This window comes from Pocillopora verrucosa, chromosome 2, assembly GCF_036669915.1.
Source record: "Pocillopora verrucosa isolate sample1 chromosome 2, ASM3666991v2, whole genome shotgun sequence".
Classification (NCBI taxonomy): domain Eukaryota; kingdom Metazoa; phylum Cnidaria; class Anthozoa; order Scleractinia; family Pocilloporidae; genus Pocillopora; species Pocillopora verrucosa.
Genome location: NC_089313.1, coordinates 11,614,298 through 11,637,094, shown reverse-complemented (window position 1 = coordinate 11,637,094; position 22,797 = coordinate 11,614,298). Strand labels below are relative to the sequence as shown.

The 22,797-nt window shown below is 37.0% G+C and overlaps 1 protein-coding gene and 1 non-coding gene across 3 annotated transcripts; both read left to right on the top strand.

Moving 5' to 3' along the window:
- Positions 1-51: 51 nt before the first annotated feature.
- On the top strand, positions 52-21,837 carry LOC131795188 (coiled-coil and C2 domain-containing protein 1-like). 2 transcript variants are annotated; one of them, XM_066162625.1, is made up of 28 exons: positions 52-179; positions 1,344-1,506; positions 2,095-2,204; positions 2,520-2,621; positions 2,875-3,003; positions 3,865-4,084; positions 4,950-4,975; positions 5,744-5,872; positions 6,209-6,302; positions 7,068-7,309; positions 7,772-7,912; positions 8,165-8,425; positions 8,667-8,723; positions 10,014-10,172; positions 10,586-10,644; positions 11,166-11,282; positions 11,977-12,050; positions 12,815-12,870; positions 13,130-13,184; positions 13,291-13,390; positions 14,126-14,216; positions 14,378-14,521; positions 15,579-15,596; positions 16,309-16,358; positions 18,730-18,793; positions 19,535-19,661; positions 20,108-20,232; positions 20,953-21,837. In XM_066162625.1, the coding sequence occupies exons 1-28, from the start codon at positions 111-113 to the stop codon at positions 20,986-20,988; spliced, it is 3,018 nt and encodes a 1,005-aa protein (XP_066018722.1). In that variant the 5' UTR covers positions 52-110; the 3' UTR covers positions 20,989-21,837. The 2 variants fall into 2 exon arrangements, with proteins under 2 accessions (XP_066018722.1, XP_066018723.1); XM_066162626.1 differs by lacking the exons at positions 18,730-18,793; positions 19,535-19,661; positions 20,108-20,232; positions 20,953-21,837 and adding an exon at positions 17,426-18,331.
- On the top strand, positions 4,537-4,609 carry Trnat-ggu (transfer RNA threonine (anticodon GGU)). Its single transcript has one exon. It is a non-coding gene; the product is annotated as a tRNA-Thr (tRNA).
- Positions 21,838-22,797: the final 960 nt, after the last annotated feature.

Sequence of the window (22,797 nt, the reverse complement as noted above, 5' to 3'; positions counted from 1 at the left end):
CCATACATAAAGTACATACTTGGAAACAAACTCCGCTGAGCGTTTGGCAAGGAACGCGGAAACCGAAAAGAACTCATTACAAAATTCACCAAATTTAGAGTTTCGGCAAAATGTTTAGTAGGAGGAAAAAATCCCCCCGTCCCCAAGAAGGACACAAGAAGAACGATCTCTCCAATTTGGTACTGTATATTTCAAATTTTTTTTTCATTAAATTTGTGTCGTGTAAATTTGGAATGTGTGGGGCATGACTCAGATCTCTGAGGCCTAAGTGCTAGTGGAAACTGTAACGATGCTGTGTCAGGCGACTTAAATATGATTTAAAAGTGCCACAATAATCGATATGTACCATAGTTATTGATTGTAGTTGATGTCATTTTTTTATCCTTTTCCATCCGCTGTTTTAGGCTTTGAAACATGCAAACGTACTACATGAGAAATTTCGAACTTGCTCGTCGCATCAGCGTTTGAAAGCAAGCTAGATGTTTAAGTAGTCATGCAGAGAATATTTTGAAATACAGCCTTGTAAAATATTAGTCACTTTTTTTATTGTGGTGAGGGTTAATCCCGTTGATAGATTTAAATGTTGGTATAATTTAAATGTTGAAATACATTTGGTGGCCATTTCAGATGTTTTTAGCATTGGGTAAAAGTGTCAGAAACTAGTAGGGGTTTTATAGAAACGACAGAAAATGCCCAAAAACAACAAATATCAAAAAACAATGACATTGTGAGCTTGTTTAGTTATTGGTGTGATAGAAGAGGAGTGGTTACCAAGGTAAACAGACATGGTGGGCTTGTATCATAGACAATCACGAGTTGGAGGAGGTTCGTTTTTTGCATTAGGTAGTTACTGGCTTAGAGGTACATGCAAAGTAGTTCTCAACTTTATTCTAGTTGTTGAAATTGTATCCACCATGGCATCTGGCAATTTTTTTTCGTGAATTAAGTCATCAAGAGTTTTGGAGAAGGAAAAAAATTTATTTTCTTATTCTAAAGGCTATTTAAACTGCAGGAAAAGTAGGTATGGACCTATCAAAACTGATGAGAGTGGTAAAAACTGAATTTTTTTCAGAGTTTTGGGTCCTTAGATGCCTCTGGCCCAGACCTTAATAAACAGGGGTCTGTACCCACCCTTAATAACATGGTGGACATAGTTTCCACAAATTAAATATTGTGGGTCTATACTCTTTTCATGGGGGGTCTGCACCAGATTTTGCCACATAAACAGCTTCATTCCCACTCTTTTGTTTGCTGCTATTGGGTGTAGTTCGACTTTTACTTGCTCTTTTCTCTATTTGCAATGTTATTTATTTGTTATTTCTTATTTGCTGTTCTTAATACAGCTTGGACTTGATATCAACCCAGATGAAATGGCTGCATTAGGGATTGGGGGGATAGGAATTGGTAATGATGATGACGATGATGATGAGGATGAGGATGATGAAAGCCTTGAAGCAGAACTGGCAGCTCTACAAGGGCAGTCATCATCTAGAGGAAAGAAGAAAAGTGATTGCCTTGTACTATGTTATTGATAATGTTTTTTAGTTGACACATAATAAATTAACAAAAGGGAAAGCAAAAATTGTCAACCTTTTCCAAATTTTGACTTTAGAGGTAATTTTCATTTCAATCAGACGCGAACAAATTGACTGTTGGTGGTACACAAGTATTATTAGTCATGCTTGCCACTTAATAGCATGGTCCAGGTCTGATTCTCGCAATGGGTATTACATTTGGATTAAAGTTTTTATCAGGTCTCTCTCTTGCCTCTAGGTTTCTGTCATGGGTTCTCCATTTTTCCTTCCCCTACAAAAACCCATTATCTCTCAAAATTATTTCAATTCAACCATAACTCTTTAGCCCCCAGGAGTGATTGGCATCTTATTTCTCTACTCATTGTCACTTCTAAATAAAAAATTAAGGTTACAAAGGAAACAACCACCCACTGGAGAAATTCTTGACTGTTAAACAAATTTTTCTTGTCAATACTGTAGAAATGTAGAATATGTATACTGATGTTAGCATGTGAAGGGTTAAGGGCAAGGGACCAAGTGTCATATTTTGTATTTATTATTTACTTTACTCATTCGGCAGAACCAGGAAGATCTATGGTCGGATTAGATAAGGATGACTTTGGAGATGATGATGATGATGATGATGATGATGATGATGATGAAATTGATGAAAATGACCCACAGCTCTTGGTAGGGCTCTTTTGGGTGTAGTAAATATTTTTTGTTTTTGAGGTGATCTTTCATCCAACACCAGTGTAAAAGAGTATTTATTAAGGATTTATGAATGGGTGCATTTAATACAAAGTAAATTTGTGGAGGTGCATGTAATTGAGGAGTTATTTCCAGTCATTAAATCTAGTTTTTTCACACAAATATGACAGAAAAACGTTGCCTATAAGTTACAGGACAGACCTCAAACTCAGTTAGTAATTAAAAGGTATTTCTGATTGTGCATTTTTTATGAGGTAAGTTTACATTTGGCAACCATTGCATTTTGTCTTGAAGGCTGAACTTCAATGTATTGCTCCAGGAGAAGATGGCTCAGAGCGTCATGATCCAACCCCAGTCTTACTTCCCTCTGTCCCAGCACCAACCAGCAGTGATCAGGTTAGATAATTTGGGAAACCAACTGATGCTGACAGCAGTTATATTGGTGAACTTTTTACAGTTATAATTTAGTTATTATATAATAAATAATTGTTATCATTAATTGCTTTTTTTTGTAATTTAATTGTAAACTTTTTATTTGAGCTGTAAAACACAATCATCTCCAGTAAAAAAAAATCCTCAAGTTGCCTGATTTCAACATCAAACTGGAAAGTCACCCACTTTTAATACTTATTGCATTTTTTGTTGTAAGGGTTCAAAAGAGAGTTCTTCACAAGTTGACTTGTTGCTAGAAAGAGAGACAAACTACAAGCTGGCAATAGAAAATGCAAATAAAGCTGGTGAAGGAAGCAAGGCCAGAAGATATGGCCGAGGACTCAAGGTACAATCATCAATATTATGATCACCATGATTTATTTTCCTTATTTAACAATAACGAAAAAATGAATTACAATAATTTACAGCAAGATAATTATAAGGCAAGGAGACCTCAAGATACCTGACAGAGCTTATGGGAGAGGCCACCTTATCTGTAACTGGCAACATATTTAAGTGTTGTGAATGTGCAGCTTGGCTAATTCAGTGATTACTTTAAATAATAGAAACTCTGACTGACATTTTCTTCTCAAAGCAGAGAAGACTTGACAAACAAGTGACTGTTACAAATAAGAGAGTTCCAAATTTTAAGACCTTGGTAGAAAATTGTAAATTGCTTGAGATTTGAATGACACAAATGCATTTGATAATTATTGACTGTTTTGGTGCCATAGCAGTGAATTTGGCCATTGTTTCACAAAAAGATTGAGAAACATTGGAGGCCTAACGGTTAGTGTACTGGAACTCAGGCTGGAGTTGTTTGGATTCAAGATCTGGTCAAGCTAGTGTGTTGTGTACTTGGCAAAAATACTGTACTCTCACAGTACTTCTCTCACCCAGGAGAAAAAATGGGTGCTGTTGAATTGTCAGGGAAGCTTGATGAAATGCTGGGGGTGACCTTATGATTGACTGACATCCCATCCAGGGGGGAGTGGTAATACTCCTACTCATTTCGTGCTATGGAAACTGGGTTAAGCTCTGAGGGGAGGTTCACAGTACAGACTTAACGTTTACTCACTAGTTGACCTGTTAGTTATAGGCGTACAATTTTGTTGGACAACATCATTTTAGAACTATAATTTCTCCTGAAACTCAACCATTGTATTTCTGCAAATGACGAGTTTACAGTTTTTCTCTTTTATTTTAGGAAATAGAACAGATGATCAAGCAGGCTAAAGCTGGGAAGGCAATTGATCTGGATGCAGTTCCTCCACCAGTGGCCACTGGAGCTGCTAAACCTTCAGCTCCAGTTTCTTCTCAGCCAGTCCAGGATTCTGTTCCTGAAGCACAAGTGGATCAGACAACTAATAAGTCCATAAGGCTTGAAACAACATCCCCAAAAGATGTATCCAGACCTGTCCAAGATGGTAAGTGGTGAATTTTTTTACCCATTTACACTTCTCCCACCAAGTACTTGTAGTTTTTTTTCCTTTTAATTTCAACCCCTATTCTCAATCTTTAAGTAAACAACAATTTACCTTGAAACATAGTGTTCTTTTAAGTCTCGCACTTTGATTATGACTGCCAAATAAATAAAGATCAAAGTGGTTTGAAAAAAGAAAAACATACATGCACTATAAGAACTTTGAGTTTGTGATCAGTCTTAAGTAAATGGTTAAGAATATATGAAAGTCATATATTTGAACTGCGGATAAAGACCTTATTTTCACTACTGCCTAAGTAGTGCACATTACTGCGAGGATCACTCTCATTCACGTCTTTATCCGCAGTTCAAATATATGACTTTCATGTATTCTTAACCACTTATTCATCACTTCACGGGTTTATTTAGAACCAACTTCATGATCAGCTCCCAGTTGGCTTGTTAGCTCAGTTGGTAGAGCACTGCACCGGTATTGCAGAGGTCATGGGTTCAAATCCCATACAGGCCTGAATTTTTTTCAGGCCTTATTTTCACTACTGCCTAAGTAGTGCACATTACTGCAAAGATCACTTTCATTCAAGTCTTAAGTAAGTTTGTGGGAAAAGCACAGGTAGCCCACTGGTCAGTGTGCTGGACTCCTGAGGCAAAGCATAGGTTTACACTCTATCTTGGTATTGTACTGTACTGTGTTCTCTTTTAAGACTCTCACAGAGGCTCCCTCTGCCCAAGGGTAAATATGGCCAAACATGGATACTATCAAACTGTTTTATTGTGACAGATCTTGTTTAAAATGATAATTAAAAGTACAAGTCAGAGTAAATTTTGCTTTAATTTACTTTTGGTCACAGACAGTCAAAAGCCCAGTGAATCCAAGGTAGGTTTATATTTAGTTACTAGATATTTATATGTAATAGGGAGTTAGCAGTGGGGAAAAAAGAAGCCTGAACTTTAGTTTGCCAGTTTGGATTGGATAAAAACATATAGGGCCCAGAGAAAAGAAAAACCCTCTTGGGTTTGAAAGGCCTTAATGTGCCATTGAGGCCTTTTAGCCCTAACCCTCTTTAACAAAAATCTTCCTATTTTGCCACTTGTTGAAGGCAACAAAAGAAAATGCAGAAAATATTGATGGGGCTTCATATTATGCAAACAGGACATTTTTTAATCATCAAACTTTTACAAGTAAGCTACTCAAACAATTTTAATCTTAAATATGTGGAAAATGAAAGCATTCCAAAAATTTTGATTTAGCCTTCAGGTTCCCATAATGGCAAACTGAGATAAGATTTTAAAATTACAGTATTTTTCATTTGACAGTCAGTTAGACTGTTTTCTTAAGAATCCTCTGTGTACTTGCATGTGCACAATTCAGTACAATTCAATCATTGAACTGCCAAAGAATCTAGTCACAAACTGTTTATTGAAAATTTAATTAAACATAAATTTATTGTAAACAATTTTGAAATTTGCATTGCTGTATGCATTAAATAAGCATTTGATATAATAACATATTTTTTTCTGGAGTAGTCTTCTTTTTCAGTCTGAAAAAATCCTAGATTCTTATGCATGCAACAGTGAGGCACAGTAACATTATTGAATAGATCAAGTATTCTTTAAGTTTTCTGTTGTAATGTTACTGTTTTAGCCTGGCAGTGAAGGTGCTCAGAATAAAGAGCTTTTCATGACGAGACGAAATCAGTACAGAGTAGCTGCCCTGACATGCAAAAAAGCAGGAGAAATTCAACAAGCCAAACAGTTTTTGGCAGTGTCAAAGGTACTTAGCAAACCTGCATTCTCACATTGCCATCATGCAGTTTTCTAGATGCTGTTGTCCAATAATACTTTGGATTTAGAAAAATTTTGCTTAACCCCTTAACTCCCAGAAGTTATTAGCAAGTAACTTCTCCCTACAATATTCATGCACCATCCAGCAAACAAGTAATGGGAATACTCAAATTTATCAGGTAGATGTTGTTATCTTGATCTAACACCAAATTCTCATAACTTATTTACAAGGAAATGTGTAGCAGCTAGAGGGGAGAATTAACACTCATATGTTGTGAGTCAAAGGGTTAATATTCTAAAATATACTTGTTTTTACATTCACCAGCAAATAGATTCAGCTATTGAACTGTTAGAGAAAGGTGAAGCAGTAGATATTTCACAGTTACCTCCAGTACCATCTGTCCCACAAGCATCATCAGGTATGTTCACTATTAGTACTAGCAGTACTAGTACATGTACTAGCAGTACATGTACCAGCAGTTCATGTATTTTTGGTAATGGCAATTATCATAATAAAGCAAAGAATAAACTTAAGGAAGTTGTTCACTGTTGCAAAACACTATCTAATCAATAACTGCTATCCTACTGAAGTTTTATCCCAGGTCTTATGATGTGGTCACATTTGATAAGAACACCTACACGACACTAGTTACAGAGCACCCATGAAGCATGATACTTTGCCCTGTTGGGCTGATTTTTCAACAGCTCTGATTGAGACACTTTGATCCTTGCTATTTCATTGAGTCATTCCCTGTACTGTTGTCGCTGTCTCTTGTTGTGGGGCTCTGTTTGATTTCATTGGTTGTACATGTAGGCTTCTGGAATTTGTGTTCCACTTCCCTGTTTATTTTGTTGTTTGAATTCTCAGGTCAACTCCCTACACCCTAATGTCAGTATCCATATTCTCTATGTGTTTCCTTTGGTACCCACAAGAAGGATTCATCTTACAATCAAGACCTGGTTTAATTTGTGATCCTTTCCTTTATTTTCATTACCTTAATTTTTGATTTTTGAGGGGTAATGTTGTACAGAGAAATTAGATGCCAGTCACTCTAAGGGTTTTAATAGTTCATCACTTCCTTGACTCTACTTCCACATTTTGCAAGTATTCTTCAACTGGAGATGACTGATTATCATTTTCTGTTACTGAGACTGATGTTCACTCACTCCTTTGCCTTTAATAGCTATGACTCCACCAGCCTCCCAAGAGTCAGTTGCATCCCCTGCTGAAACAACACCAAGCAGTGCAGCTAAAGGAGAGGCAGGAGGGGAGAGTAGTTCAGCCAAAAGCTTGGAGCCTCCCCCTCCCCCTAAAAATGTTGCAGAAGCTTTGCAACAAAGATTGGAAAAGTACCAGCAAGCTGAAAACCAGGCTAAGCAAGAAGGCAACTCAAGCAAGGCACGAAGAATGGGCCGCATTGTTAAGGTCAGCTCCTCTTTAAAGTTCATAATTAGTTTTTACAATTTTCTTTAAATTAAATAGCATTATTAAGGTCAGCTCTGCTAATTTAAACATCCTTTCATATAACTTTATTTTTGATTATTAATTATGAATGAATCTCATTCCTTTAGGCAAGGACAGAAGTCCCTTTAAATACATGTACCTTGTATTATTAGGTATAAGCACTGACTAGATTTTTAAGCAAAAGGAACTAATGAAAAACTGCTTGGCTACTTCTGGCAAATCTAGTTATTGTTTCTGTAACTTATAAGCATAATTGAACTGCTTTTAAGACATTTTTGCAAGCTAGGCTTTGTTCTCCATTAATGTTCCAACTGGTTACTCTTCTACAAATGGTCCAGGCTCAAGTACTTGTGCTTTATGATACTCTTGGACCATGAAAATGAGTTTCAATGAGGTTTTGTTTACTTATCACAAAAAAAACAGCAATATCAAGATGCTATCAAAAGCCATAAGGCTGGGAAACCTGTGGACTATGAGGAATTACCAACCCCCCCTGGATATGCACCTATACCAGGTGTAGCAGCTCCAGAAGATGAACCAGCTGAAAACTTTTCTGTCCCTGAGGTAAAGTGCAAATAAAGTTATCTTTAACTTTAACAGCAGAAGAGACGACAAAATATTTTAATACAATACTTTGATATTTCTTGAGGAATCCAAAAGAAAAGAATCAAGCAATTGTCAAAGGTTCTGGTAGCCTTCTGTTCTTCCCCTAGACTCAGCTAATTCAAAACATTCAATTCTTCATGTATATAGGGTAAATCCCTTTTAAACCTAAGCACTGCTGATTTGCAAATCTTTCCTTATTCATATTCTCAGTTTTCTGAGCCAAGGCAAGGGGCAGCACCCCAAACAACTGCTTCTCCTTCTGTTGCTGCTGGTGCTGCAAGCCCTGCTGCCACAAGTCCGTCTCCACAACCTGCCCTACAACCCACGTCATCTGTTCGTAAATCTCCTGGCCGCAATGAACAGCAACTCAATTACTTGCTTGAAAGACAGAAGGAGTTTAAGACAGCTGCATTGCAGTCCAAAAAACAGGGAGATCTTGAAGGTGCCAAGAACTACCTAAGAATGAGCAAGGTTAGGAAACACATGGAATCTATTTGTTGAATATACCAAACAGGAACAGGGTTCTAGGGTTCTTAAATTAAAGAAAGTTTCAACATATATCAATAATGAAGGGGTTGTTTTGTACTTGTGACCTTAAAATTTCAGAGCCACAGTAGCTATGTAATCAATGGATATACTACTTGGTGAAAATCAGTGTTGGGAATCTTACATAAAAGAAGTGCTGACAAATGGCATCTTCTTTGTTCCTTAGGGTCTGGACAGGATGATTCTGAGTGCTCAGAATGGACTGAAGGTTGATTTAGGATCAGTAAGTCTGATGCATATTTTTTTTTTAGGGGGGGGGGGGGAATTCATGTTCAGTGTGTTGTCTATAATAGACATGTAAGTGCCAGTTTAAAATTGAATACTATTGTGCTTAATTTTGCACAGAACAACCAAATTTTCAGTGTGTAGATATGTAATCATGGTCCAGGAATACATATCTACTCAACATGACCAGAATATATTTAGGTATAGTGAAACATTGACATTGGTGACATCTGCATTTATCAATTGTTGATCATTTTGATGTTTTATATTATTATTGTTCCATTTCCCCTTCAGAACTGGCCTTGGTTAAACATATTGAACAATCTGTCTATTCACATATCCCTTTATCTGCCTGACTATACATGTATGTCCCACTCTATTTGAACGCAGAGATAAAATAAATATCTTTCCAGCCTCTCTCAGTCCATACTGTGAGTTATGAGACCTTGTTTTTTCCACTCTGAGTTATGACCCTCTTGCTTCATGCTTGGGATGAAGATCCAAGCAGAAAAAGCTTGACTGGTAGCTTACAGCCACACCAATCACAAACTCAGTCAGTGTGAGGCTCATCTTTTTTCTAATGTTAACTTTTGAACAACTGTTTTATTTTCATCCACCAGACAAACACTGTTACTTCTTGATATGTATGTGCAAATTTAGAATAGTTTTTTTGCATATTAACTCTTTGACCCCAAAGAGTGTCCAACATCTAATTACTCCTTACAATATCACCTCTGAATCACACATTAATGTTGACAGAATAAAGGAAATGATCACCAGCTGAAGAAGCTCTTCATTGATGATTTAAGATATATGAAATTCATATATTTGCACTGCGGTGAAGAAACAAAATGGAGAGACCCTCGCAGCTAAGAACACTGCTGAAACAAGTCATATTTTCAACTGCTTGTTTCAGTAGTGTTCTTAGCTGCAAGGGTCTCTTAATTTTGTTTCTTCGCCACAGTGCAAATATATGAATCTCTTATATCTAAAATCATCATTCATCACTTGGATGGTTTATTTGGACCCAACACATTGACCAGCTTCCAGTTGGCTTGTTAGCTCAGTTGGTAGAGGGCTGCACCAGTGTCACAGAGGTCATGGGTCCATATCCCATATGGGCCTGAATTTTTTTCAGGTCCTATTTTCAACTACTAAACAAATTCTCTTAGTCAGCACCTTAGAAAATGTATAGGGAACAGTATTGAGAATATACTTGTTGATTTAAGGGGTTAAAGGGTTATGAAAACTAACTCTCTTTTTTTCTCTGTTTGTGTTTTGTATGAAGGTTCCCCCCTCTCCATTTGCAGCTTCAAAACCTGCACCCACAAGAGAGTTAAGCTTTGAGATGGTCCAAGCTGAAGATTGTGAGCCAAATCCTCAGACATCAGAAGAAAAATCTGAGCTATTTTCACGATTAGAGGATGCTCTTATTAAACAAATTGAGGTGAGATACCTTAATCATAACAATGTTATGTACTTATCGTTCAAAAGTGCTGATAGGCCATAACTCCCTCATAAATTTATTCTTCACTTTGAAATTATTATCTGTCCCTAAAGTCTTTTATGAAAAGGTTATCAGAAGCTCTAGTAGAGGGGATAGTTTCTTAAAAAGTTCTGTTTTTCAAACTGAAATTTTAATTTTGGTGCAAGTTCCATGTTGGTGCTTTTATTTGTGGTTTCCAGAGTCAGAGTCAGAACAGACTAAGAATGAGATTTTAGCTAGATAAGAATTTTGCTTCATGTTCTTAAAGAGCGTTTAAAAAACTCATAATTTGTGACTCTGGAGATAGTTCATTCTTTACCCTGCAGAAAAAGCTTAACCTGATAAAATGTTTAGGAATATATTTTATTTCACAGATGTGTGCCAGAAATGCTCAACATTACCAGAAGTTAGGTGATATAACCAACACTAAAAAGTAAGTTTGTAATATTAACAAAAATCATGTAATCAGCTACAGGCGATCACAAGCAGACCCATCCATGTTTTATGAGATATCTAAGGGAGATTCCCCTTGGCAGTCAATTTGTGTTTTTGAAAACAATTCATCCATTTGACATTGTTATGTTCAGTCACAGAGTAATTCTGAGACTGCTGTGTCTGTTCAAGATGACTTTCAAAGTGTACATAATTATTAATACTTGCAAAAGGATTTTGTGGAAATTAAGTGATCATACTAGAAATCAGATTCTGCTACTCGTGAGGACACAATTTCCGAAAGGACTTGGAAAGAATGAGGGGCTTGGAAATGACCTCTGTCAATCAAAAAAGGGAAATGGTCTTTTTTGAGTGAGAATTCACAATTCAGACATCCAAAGAAACAGAGTTATGTTTCTGATTAGTTTTAAAAAAAGCCTTTGTAAGGTGATATATTTTAGCTGTCACCTTGATTGTTCCTCTCTGTTCTCTCATTTCTTCTTGGTTTTTAATTACATAAAGCTTTGACAAGATGGCAAAGAATTTACGACAGGACCTTGATTCAGTTCAAAGTGCCCGGAAATACCAGGATCCTCCACCAAAATTCCATTATGAAGACAGATCATTCACAATTGTTGAGTAAGTCATCTTAAAAGCAATTTTTTATTATTTTTAAAAAGCTGTGAGCTAAGAAATACAACTTTGAAAGAGAGTCAATTTCAAGGCTTTATTGAGCCACAGTCACTGAAAAAGAAATAATTTACAAACTTTGTCTTCAAAGATGAGATAACTCTTGCTACACTATATCCTTTTCTAGCATCAGCCCTCAACCAACCCTCAGGCTTGAAATCTCTCAGAAAAGTGCTATGGCACATAATTTTTTTTTAAAATAAGTTTTTAATTCAGAGTTAATTTTTTGATAATATACATTTTATCATGTAAGAACTGCATCATGCTCATAATGACTAAGGACAGGTCAGTTAATCCCAAACAATGCAAACAGTGAAAATTGAATTAGTATTACAGACAAGTAAAAACTCTGAATTCCAATTCACAGCCTGTGTTCAAAAAATTATGACAATTATTTAAAAGCTTGAGGGCAACGAAGGGCTTCCAGTTTAAAACTTTTTATACCCCTATAATTTTGAATTAGCACAGTTTCACAGAGAAGTGAAAGGCTTATCCAGGGCCTATGTTTATTGCTATTTTTACTGCTAGGTGCAGTTAAGAGCATTGTGTCTTCAGTGGACCTGCTTGAATTCCCACAGCCATTCACAATGAATTTAATTGTGTTGTATATTGATATTTCTTACGGTGCATATGCATTTTTCAGTTCATTTCCAGATCTGAGTGATTCAGAGGTGGAGTTGACAATAGTTAGAGGGCTCAATATACCTCTTCCCTCAGGTGAGTACTTTGATTTACTGTTAGTAATTAATTGAATCCAGAACTTATTGCCAATTAATTACCAAAGCTTCAAAGCCTCTGGGAAAGGTCTGGGTTCTTTAGTTATTTTAAATATCACGAATTTTGCATCGACGTACTGTAACTGACCCCAGTGGGCACATCATAGAGGGCGACCAGAATTTTGGCTGGTTTGGATATCTTTTTATTCCGACAAAGACGACGTTGACGACAGATTCTTATACAATACTTTTCACGAAGAAATTTTATTACTTTCCTATTGCCTTATCTACTGTACCTGACCCATTTCAGCCAAGGTTTTCTAAATTGTAGGAATGCCCCACTATGGCCAATTAGAGAAAGTCGACGTTAAATGCGGAATATGGAAAATACTAGTGAATAGTACCTATAGGATGTGTTTCTTAGAGGAACACTTGATCACCTTTTTGTTACTGTTATCGTTACTTTGAAATGTATTTGCATTAACCCTTTAACACCCAGATCAAATCTGTAATTCTCCTTGCTTTCAACCATACAATTCTTACGATATTAGTTCAGAGAATTTAGTGCTGGATCAACTTATTATCCCCAAATTGATATTTTTCTTTATTCTCATCACTTATCTGGTTGATGTTGTATTGATATTGTAAGGAGAAATTCTGTCTTGGTCACTCACGGGAGTTAAAAGGTTAAACGTATGTTAAGAACTTTCTGTTGTGTAGGCTTACTTTGGGATGTTAATCTTCACTGTTTTCTTTTTAACACAGGTTATCAACCAAAGGACATGTACACTTATGTATCTTATGAATTTCCTTTTCCAAGTGTAAGTTCATCATTACTGATTTGTCACTGTAGTCTCCTGAGCCGCTTTTGTTTGGTCTTGTCATTCAACAGCCTGGCACCAAACAAAGGCTTTGGAGGACAATTCTGAGCGAGAAGCACAAATTTTTACTTGGTGATTGATTGATTTATTTAGTTTTTTATCCTCTCTGCTTAAAGAGCCTTTTTTATCCCTATGTCCGAAATTACTGAACGTGACTTACGATAGATGTTTGGAATATCTTTCTGTTGTTAATCTTCAGGCAGATGAACCTCAGACCGGCAGGACACAAACTATTAAGCACTCTATCAATCCAGGTAAATGTTCTATTTTTTTTTTGTTTGTTTGTTTGTTTTTCTAGTTGTCTAAATTTTTATTTCAGTGCCTGCCCTAACTGCTTCCTTGTGTTAACTTTCTTTACAGATTACAAAGAGGTTTTCAAAGTACAGATAGATAGGAAAAATCGATCTTTAGGAAGAATTTTCAAGAGACAGCCCGTCAAATTTGAAGTCAAATATGAAAGGTATGACTTAGTTGCATTACCTATTTTTATAACTACTTCATTTCTCGTTAGTGGTCGTCCCGTTTTTGCTGGATGTTGTGCGGATAATCAAAGGGGTCGCTACATCCCTCCTGAGAGTGGGGATTAGCTATTGAAGTGTTGGGTTAAAATTTGTTCAAGAATATTCTCTTGCTAGCCCTTACTGACAGACTGCGGATGTGAATGGGGTGTTTCGGGCAGGAGAGGTAAAGGGGACGATCTGCGACAGGGTTCTCTTTTAGATACAGTTAGACCTGTATTAAGCGGTCTCCAAAGGGGAATGGAAGGATGACAACCAGTTCGACAGAATAGGGGTATTACAAAAAGATGATACACAACGCCGTTTAGTGCTATAATTGACAAATTAATGTGCAGAATCTCGCTCGGAAATACTACTTACTTTGCTTTTGGGAGAGATACATGGATTAAAAATATTTTGAAAGATTCTTCTTGGTTTTATTTGAGTGTTCCTGCTTTCAGTGACCGTTAAATACAGGTGAAGGACAATAAAAACAGGCGGTTGGGCTTAGTAAAGGGTGACCGCGACCGCTTAATAGATTTGACCGCTTAAGAGAGGTGAAAATTACAGGGATCAAGGGGAAACAAATTGGGGACTTAAACAACTGACCGCTTAATACAGGGTGACCGCTTAATATGATACTGCTTAATACAGGCTCAACTGCGCATGACTATGAATGCTGATATGATATCTTCCAGGGGCTTCCTCAAAGGTGACAAAGCTTTGGGACAAGTGCAAGTGAAGCTTACCCCATTTGATAACAAGTGTGAAATTCACGACTGTTTTGATGTAAGTGTTAATTTGGTTTATTCTTTAATTGATGTTTTTATGGTGGACCCTAACATTAGTATCCATATTCTCCATACTGTTCTCTGTACGTTTTCTAAGGAGCCAGATCTGTACGTACAGATCGTTTATAAATATATATATATATTTTTTTTTCTCTCAAGGTAATGGATACGGAACGTGGACGAAAAGCGGTCGGCGGGAAACTTGAAGTTCACATGAGGATCAGAGAGCCGTTGGTGGATAAAGATGTGAAAGTTGAAAAATGGAAATGGCTTGTTATTGATGTTCACTTGACGTCTAGGAAAGTGAGTGTGTTGGACGATTTGCCAGCTTACGAGTAGGTCCTCGTTATCAGCGCTTCAGCACGAGTGTTTCTTCGCCCGCGGGAAATTAGGAGGCCTTGAACAACGGGAGCCAGCGAGAGGTCTATAATGGGTCTGGAACTGATTATTAGTGTCAGACCCCCCCCCCCCCTGTAAACCTCTCCCCGACTCGTCTCAAATCTTCCCGTGGGCGGGAAAATGCGCGTCCTGCAGCCGCGTCAATAACGAAGACCTGCAGAGAGGCGAACTACTTTCTTATCACATACGTAATGATATTGGTATCTCCTGGAGAGTTCTATTTCAATAGCATGAACCTTTGAACAATTATTGTTATGTCAGACAACAAAAAGAACAAAACGCAAAAGAATGAGTATGGCTAGGAGTGGTGCAAATTAACGCGGAGTACAAATGATGCTCATGCAAATTGTCGACGAAGCTTTTAAAAATCCACGAACTTTAGCATAGCTTCTTTGGTTCGTTTTGGTTGCGTGTCTATGCAAATTGGGTTCTTCCACTTTGCATGGGCCTATTTTCGAACCAACTAGATATCATGAATAAAGGGGGTAAGATTCTAAAGAAACTGTGGTGCTGCGTCGGTAGGAGGGTATAACAGGGTAATTTGGTATTATCACCTGAGTTGATAACGTAAATTGGCCACCGTAAACAGTTTCAAAGCTGACATTTCGAGCGTTAGCCCTTCGTCCTTCGCTCTGACTAGGGGCTAACGCTCGAAAAGTCAGCTTTGAAACTCTCTACGGTGGCTAATTTACGTTATCAACTCAGTTTATGATACCAAATTATCCAATTAGATATCAACCAGTTTCTGGCTGGTCGTTTTAAGCTTCAAAAACTGATGGTTGATTGCCGGCCTCTCAGCCAGATATGTCTTAAGTAGTTTTTCTCAGAAATTCATGGCCAACATTTCACACGAGGTGGATAGTGCATATTTTGCATGAACTTCAGGGTACAGTGATCTTTCTTTCAGTCTTACGCAAATTAAAACTAAGTCAGACGTTAACATTTTTTGTTTGGTTAACAGGCAGGCGCTGTTTCTAAGGTGAGTGTATGTTTTTTCTTTCCAGGTCTTTTGCAATAATTGTTACCTATTAATTCAGACTTCATCTGTCAATGATCATTCTCTGTTTTCGGCTTTGATTGAAGACAAATTTATTACCAAAAAAAATGAGACAGTCACAATTTTTTTTGTCTTTGGTGGTCCTCTTTTGAAAACGTTGATGTGCTGTATTTTGAAGAAGGAAAATATATAAATGATGTAGTGCTATCTTATTCAGTCGGCTTGCTAAGTCTACATGCTAAGAAAATATCACGAGAAAAAGCATGTCAAGATGAAATAATACATTGTCAAGAAAGGATTTGCTAGGCCTGATTTAACCCTTTTAACTCCTAACACTTGATAGTTAATTTTCTCCTTCAACTTCTACACATTCCCTTGTGAATTAGTTACGAGAATTTGGTGTTAGATCAAGATAACGACGTCTTCCTGATAAGCTTGAGTATTCTCATTAACTGTTTGCTGGATAATGTATGTATGTTATAGGGAGAAGTTACTTGTTAATCACGTCTAGGAGTTAAAGGGTTAGCTGGAACATTAGTTGATTAGCCTTGACGATGTTGGTCATTGACAAGTGTGTTCAAAAGAAGACAGAACAACCATTTTTTCTCGACAACTGCGATGTGGTCGGTCATAGGTTTGTGCAACAAGTTTAGATAGATAATCAGATTGACATTGGATTGGTTTCCTCTCTTAGGAACCGGCTAATTTGCCACCAAAACCTGGCAAAGTAACAAGAGGACCAGAGTGAGTACATTCATTTGCACTGATCGCTATTTAACTTCAACATGATTAAATGTGCTGTTGGTAAAAACTACTCTAAGACAAGTGAACGAGCTGTTAGTCTATCTTCACATAAATACACATTTGGGTTATGATTGAAGTATCTTCTAGTGTGGAAATAAATGTTGTATAATAATGTTATATAATAATTAAATAATATGTTATAAATGTTAAAATGAAATGGGATTACTGTTATTTTTATTATTAGTAGTATTACTATTATTATTGTTATTAAGTCCTTGTGTGTTACGCTGTATCGCCCCGCCTACTCCAACCTTATGAACAACAGTCCTGGCATGATATCTTCAGTTATAATACACACACTAACAACCTAACAACAACACAAGAAGCTGTCTGCTAGTCCACAAACTCGAAGGAAACTGTCTCAACTAGTAATTGCCTATTTTGCGCAATCTTTGTTAGAAACCATGTAAGAATACGTTTAGATTTTGTGTGCAGTTTGGATGAATTCTGATGACCATACAGAAGTAATTGTTCAGTCTTAAGTTGGTGTTATTTCCAACATATACTACTCATAATTTTTACTTTTTCAAGATTAAGTGAAGAACTGAGATTCATCGCTCGGCTGCATTCTAAAATAAGTGTCAGTGAAAACCTCAAATTATATACCAGCAACTCTTCCTGCATTTTATTTTTAATGGCCGGTTTTCACTTTTTTTCAGGAAGCAAAAGCGTTGCGAAGCAAATAAATAGCTTATTTGAAATAAAAGATAAAAAGCAGCTGGGAAAGCGAAGCATCGGCACATTTTTGTGTTATTTAAGAACTTTCGTGAACTAATGACATAGTGAAGCAATAGTTTATACTTTAGTAAAGAATAAACTTTGTGATTAGTAAACCATCTTTGATGGTCTGAGTTTTTGTATAAAAGAGATTGTCGCTTTTAAAGCATGGTTGTTGCACCATGTGAAATTTTCTTCGTGAAATTGTTCAGCTGTTCAAGTGTATTTGAGAGTTTCCTATTTTCTTTCAAATCATTTATTCATGTCTCTCTTATCTATTTCGTTCGTAGCGCCAAATCAGCAGTTTGTTCTGTCAGTTGACAAGCTCGTGGCCTCTAAGAGGGAGGATTAAACTGAAGACTGAAAACCATACTTGTCAGTCAGCCAAGAAATCCGGCATTGAAAGTTCGACTAAGTTAATTTTAAGCGCATCGTTTCCCTCTGTACACTATATCGAGGCTTTCATACGTCATCACCATGTATCTGCATTATATCGAGGCTTTTATACGTCATCACGGTGTTTATCTGGGAGTACTTGACATTTGTTTATTAGTATTCTTTCATCACAGATTTTAAAGGAAAGTTAAGCTATGATTAGAATCTAACAAGTGCAGCTGGTACTGCGCCTAAGTTTAGCAAAAAATCGTGGATCATATTTGCCGAAGTTTGTGTTTGAGGATGTGTATAAAAGATCAGAAATACTCTTACCTCCTTCATCTAAGCTGCGAGTAACATATTTTTTCGTTATCCTTACTAATTTTGATAATGATAGAAATAAATTATTAAGATCCTTCAACAGTTCCCATGTGTTTATGTACTAGCAGGCTAGTTCTTCCACTTAAAAATTATCAAGAAATTTGGTTTGTAACGCTGTATTAAATGCTCGAAGGAAAACTTCGCGTTTGTATATGTAGAAATGCTTTTGCCTCGTCGTCGTTGTTGTTGTATAGAAAACCAACAACTGTCGTAAAAATATGTAGTAGTTTAGGTTGACTAAGAATTTTTAACACGAGTGCGAAATAACAGTACAGAAAAGAGTGTAAAAGAGTGGATTAATACAGAGTAATATATATGACTTGAAAAAATAGTATTCGCCTCTTCACGTTAGATAGACCACCTGTTCAGGCATAACTTGTTTGTCAAGCAGATAATATAATAGAGAGATTATAATAAATACTGATTTTTAACGTTTATAGAAAAGACACTGCGGTTAGAATCGTACTGAGTCTGAGAAAAGATAAAATTAAATGACCTCTGATAAATGGTGAAAATCATTTTTCAGTCCTCCGGTAAATTCCTTTTGTAAATTATTAAATGAGCGTTTTCCCCTTCCCTAACCCAAACGAGTAACGTTTTGACCTCTAAATCGCCTAGTTGGCGGCTTTAAGATGGAAAAAGGTAGCTCTGGGTGTAAATGAACAGAGATGGACAGACTGCTCACTTTTTATACGTTCTCCTTAGTATATCACAAAGGATGAGTTTCTCTCTTATTTTGCGGTTTTGGCAACCGTCTTCATTCAACAGTTTCTCTCGGTAAACTGATTTTTTTTGCATCGTTTTACTTTTTAATCTTTTTGGCGCTGTTTCTTCCTAGTATTGCGACGGAATTTGCTAGCTTGGAGGTCTTGAAACTGGAAAAACAGATCGCCGAAAAACAGGTGAACTTATATTGCTAATTATTTTACTAAGTGTTGGGTAGTAACGCCAGAGAAGACCATGCAAACGGGCAATGTTCGTACGGCGTACATGACCAAGTCGATGAAGCGGGCTCAGACATGTTTTCAGACAAATATGGTTGGGAAGATAACACGAGTCCCAACCCTAAGCCTATTCACGGTACATTCTCGTGTAAAATACTTATTACTAAAGTTATTATTACTCCAACCCTTCTCTACACAATTTCACTGGAATGGATACAAATTAACAGTCGTACAACAAAAGAGAACCAGCTGCTGTTTCTCGAGTCAACTTGTGTTATTATAAAGATTCTATGTAACGCGCGTTCTGATTGGCTGAAACAGCGTGCTTTATCAAACCTAAGACGCACGGAGTAGTGCTGTCACGTCATCGACCCATTTGTACCAAAAAAAGACAAAAACAACAACAAATAAAGAAGCCTCGACTAAGCTCTGTTCTGTTGTAAAACAGTCAGGAAGCGACCAGAGCTCTCAAGAAGTAAAGTTTGTCCTACACTTGTTTCGTGCACTAGCCACTTCCTGCGTGCTTTACAGCAGAACAAAGCACAGTCGAGCCTATTTTGTGAGTCAAAGAAACAAACCGATAGCTCCTATCAGGAGCCGGAGGTGGTAAGGTTCACTATCACCATCCGTCGTGACTGCGTTGACACATATCTATTCACTGATGCTGATGGTGCTGATCATGTTTGTTTTGTGTCATAGATTGCTGCTCATAAAGCCAAAGGAGAAATGCCTCCTGCAGTCCTCATACAGCGCTGCAAACTGTGTCAGCAGAAGATAGCTGAAGTGGAGAGGACTCTATCGAGTGGTGACAAAAACGTATTGACAAGTGCGTATGAGCTTATCTCCTTTTTTCTTTAAAATATTGCACGAAGCAGGACAGGAATAGCTTGGGTGAATGTATCACGCAGAATGCATTGGCATCAGTGATTATAGCCTCAAGGGTTTGAGAGACCGAATACTTGTGGGCTTTGAAACGCTTGGAACAAGTGACGAAATTGGCCCACAAGGACTAGAAGAGCTCAATTTCTGATTCAAAGGGTCATTAAATCAACTTATTCAAGAGGATTGCCGTGTTTTTGGTTTGTGCCGAAAACCAGATAGATGTTTAGGGTAAAACTCCCACGTCACAGTATACACTTCTTCACCTCCTTCTCAAGGCTCTAAGTAAGAAAGGATGCCTGTCGCGTTATACTGTGTAAAGAACTAAACAAATAGCCCGACTACTTTCTATTTAGGACGTTTTTATTCTGACATTGGTGTTTAATCCGACAGACTACATACGTCAACTTCAAACGAAGATCCCTCAAGAGCATGCTAAGGCGCAACAAGTTTTGAAAGCTGGCAACAGGAGTGAAGCTCAACTGTGTTTAACCAGGAGAAAGCTGATGGAAAACGAGGTAAATATGAAGTGTAATTTAGTGTGAAGTGTGACTGGGCGTGATTGATTTGTGATGAGCGTGAAAGAAGGCTTAGTCAGTGTGCCAAGAAAAGGCATTTCCAAGTATGACGATATCGTCATTTTTCAATACCATTACTGTTCTCGCGGTTAATTAAACAAGATTGACTGCAGCTAAATTGAATTTCGCCTATCAGTGGTAAAGATCAAAGGAAGCAAAGGCGTAGGGAAAATGATCAGGAATTTGGGTGAAATTCACTGCTTGGTCAGTTTTAAGTAAGCACTTTTATCATGAGCCGTTTATGGCCACTATTTACTTTTTCATCCACCCATCAATTTATCCATCAATTTATCCATCATTCCTTTTATTTATTCATTCATTTCATCAATGCTTAGCATGATTCAATGTGCTTAACTCTTACTAACCGAGTCCGAGGTCCGTCCTGTAAGTTACGTGAAGCGCGCGCGCGCCATAAATCCGAGCGGAAAAAAACGAGGTTCCGTAACTTACAGCATGGACCGAGAAAACGAGGTGAGTATAATATTTATTATATCTCTGGATTCAAATAGAGAGAAGACTTTAATTCAAAACAACTTTTGAATTTAGCGGGCCCTACGGCGAAATACGAGTCACTAAATTGACCAATCACAGCGCACGTACTTACTGTTTCCATGTAAGAAAAATATAAATTATCACCTTTTTGTTTTTTGCTCTTGACAGGTCTCTACTCTTAAGTCTCAGCTTGGTATACGTTAGATATCGATAACTGTCACAACCATATGATAAGGATATTAAAAATAATAGAGCCTATCATGAATTTCGTTGCTTATATCTTAAGCACATGTTAAAGGTTTTTTGTTAGGGAAAAACCTAAAATTGTTATAACTTAGGTGAGAATTGTGTTATAATTTCTCTTTGCACATAATATGATATCTGTCTGCGAGGTTTCTCTATTAAACTCGTAGATCGTTAATTAAGGAATACAGCAAAGTTCCTTGCACCTCAGTCACAAAAGCAAAAATCAAAAAGTTAAGGCATGAAGTTTTTTAAACAATTTTTGAACAATATCAAAACATTGTGACCTACGTTTTTTTTTATGTCACTGGATCTGTAATAGTAATTTGTGGGTTTCGCCTTAATCTTTTTTTTTTTAATCCATGGCGAAATTTTCAGAAATTTTCAGTTATATGCCTTTGATATGAAGATGGTAGTATAAAACACTCTCGATACGTTACTTTTTCCCTACTTTTGCTGAGGTATTTAAAATGTTGCACGCACTGCAAATTCTTTGTACACAGGAACATATGATGAGATTTCCAAATAAACTCTCCATTGACTTTAATCCTTTGTCAAAAATATTTGTGTCATACTTGAAACTGGTTGCGGCATCTTTTATTCTGTGCTGCGCACTCATATTGAGAACGAAAACTCACCAACGCAAGATGCGAGCATTCTATATCCTTTTGTGGTAACTTTTGGTGATTTCGTGAAACAAACACTGCGGTCAGGAAGGCAGTCGGTTGATCAAGGTGTTCGAATTTGTAGTACATGTTTCAATGTCATACGCACCTTTTTCACTTACAATAACTTAGAGTGGTGGTGAGATGTCGTTTGAATTTTTAACAACCTTAGGAGGCTTACATAATTAGTTAACTTTTCAGTCTAAAAATTTACATAATGAACTTTTAATTTAAAGTGGGATTTTCCTAGTTGATGTGGAGGCTCCTTTACTATGTAACAAGTTTAAACGGTTTTTCCAACACTTATTAAACAAAGAAATAACCCCCGCAAGTGGACTGCAATTAAAGCTATTGCAGAAACTGAAGCCTGAAAACAAATTCAGGTTTTGACAGGATTCGAACCCAGGCCTACATAGTTAAGTGCATGTTACTACTTACTGAGCATCGAAGCAACACGGCGGAAGGGAGGGAAATTATAGAGGGTTCATCTTTCTCTTAATTAAAAGAACCTGATCAAAATTTTAATGAAACATTGTTACAAAAAAGGATATGTCACATCGAAACATGTTCCCGCATATACTTTGCCACCGTCTTTCATGTTAAAAAGTGAGGTTAGTTGAGCTTATGGCGATGAGTTTACAATGTATCACATTTTTTGACATGAAGCATAGCCGCGCTAAAGACAGAGCACAGCGTTGGATATGACGAGTCCGTTACATTCAGGTCACGTGTTTCATTTTTCCTGTTGACTGTACACGAGAAAGATATCAGAGAACCTTATAAAGCATGTCATTATTTAAACTTCGGTGTTTTATAAGGATTTCCAGCCCTGAGAAAAGCTTTAACTGCTCAAATGTAAAAAAATACGATATTTTTTTTCGTGTGTTTGATATCCCCAATCAGCCGCTGACACGTCATTCGCCTTTCGCACCACTCATTCTTTAAGAAAGTCGACTTTTCTTCTCAGTTAAGGTCTATGGTGTTTCTATATAATAAACAACATAGTAGATACGAAATTTCTCTTCTCGTGTTCAGTACTGTTCAACCCGATATCTCACGAGTAAGTGCATTCCATATCGACGCGCGCCCATATACTACTCTCCAT

Excerpts from the sequence above, each read along its gene's own strand:
- LOC131795188 (XM_066162625.1), top strand. The coding sequence starts at position 111 with ATGTTTAGTAGGAGGAAAAAATCCCCCCGTCCCCAAGAAGGACACAAG. Across the intron at positions 1,507-2,094 it reads ATCTAGAGGAAAGAAGAAAA|AACCAGGAAGATCTATGGTC; the intron begins GTGATTGCCTTG and ends CTCATTCGGCAG. Across the intron at positions 10,173-10,585 it reads CTCTTATTAAACAAATTGAG|ATGTGTGCCAGAAATGCTCA; the intron begins GTGAGATACCTT and ends TTTATTTCACAG.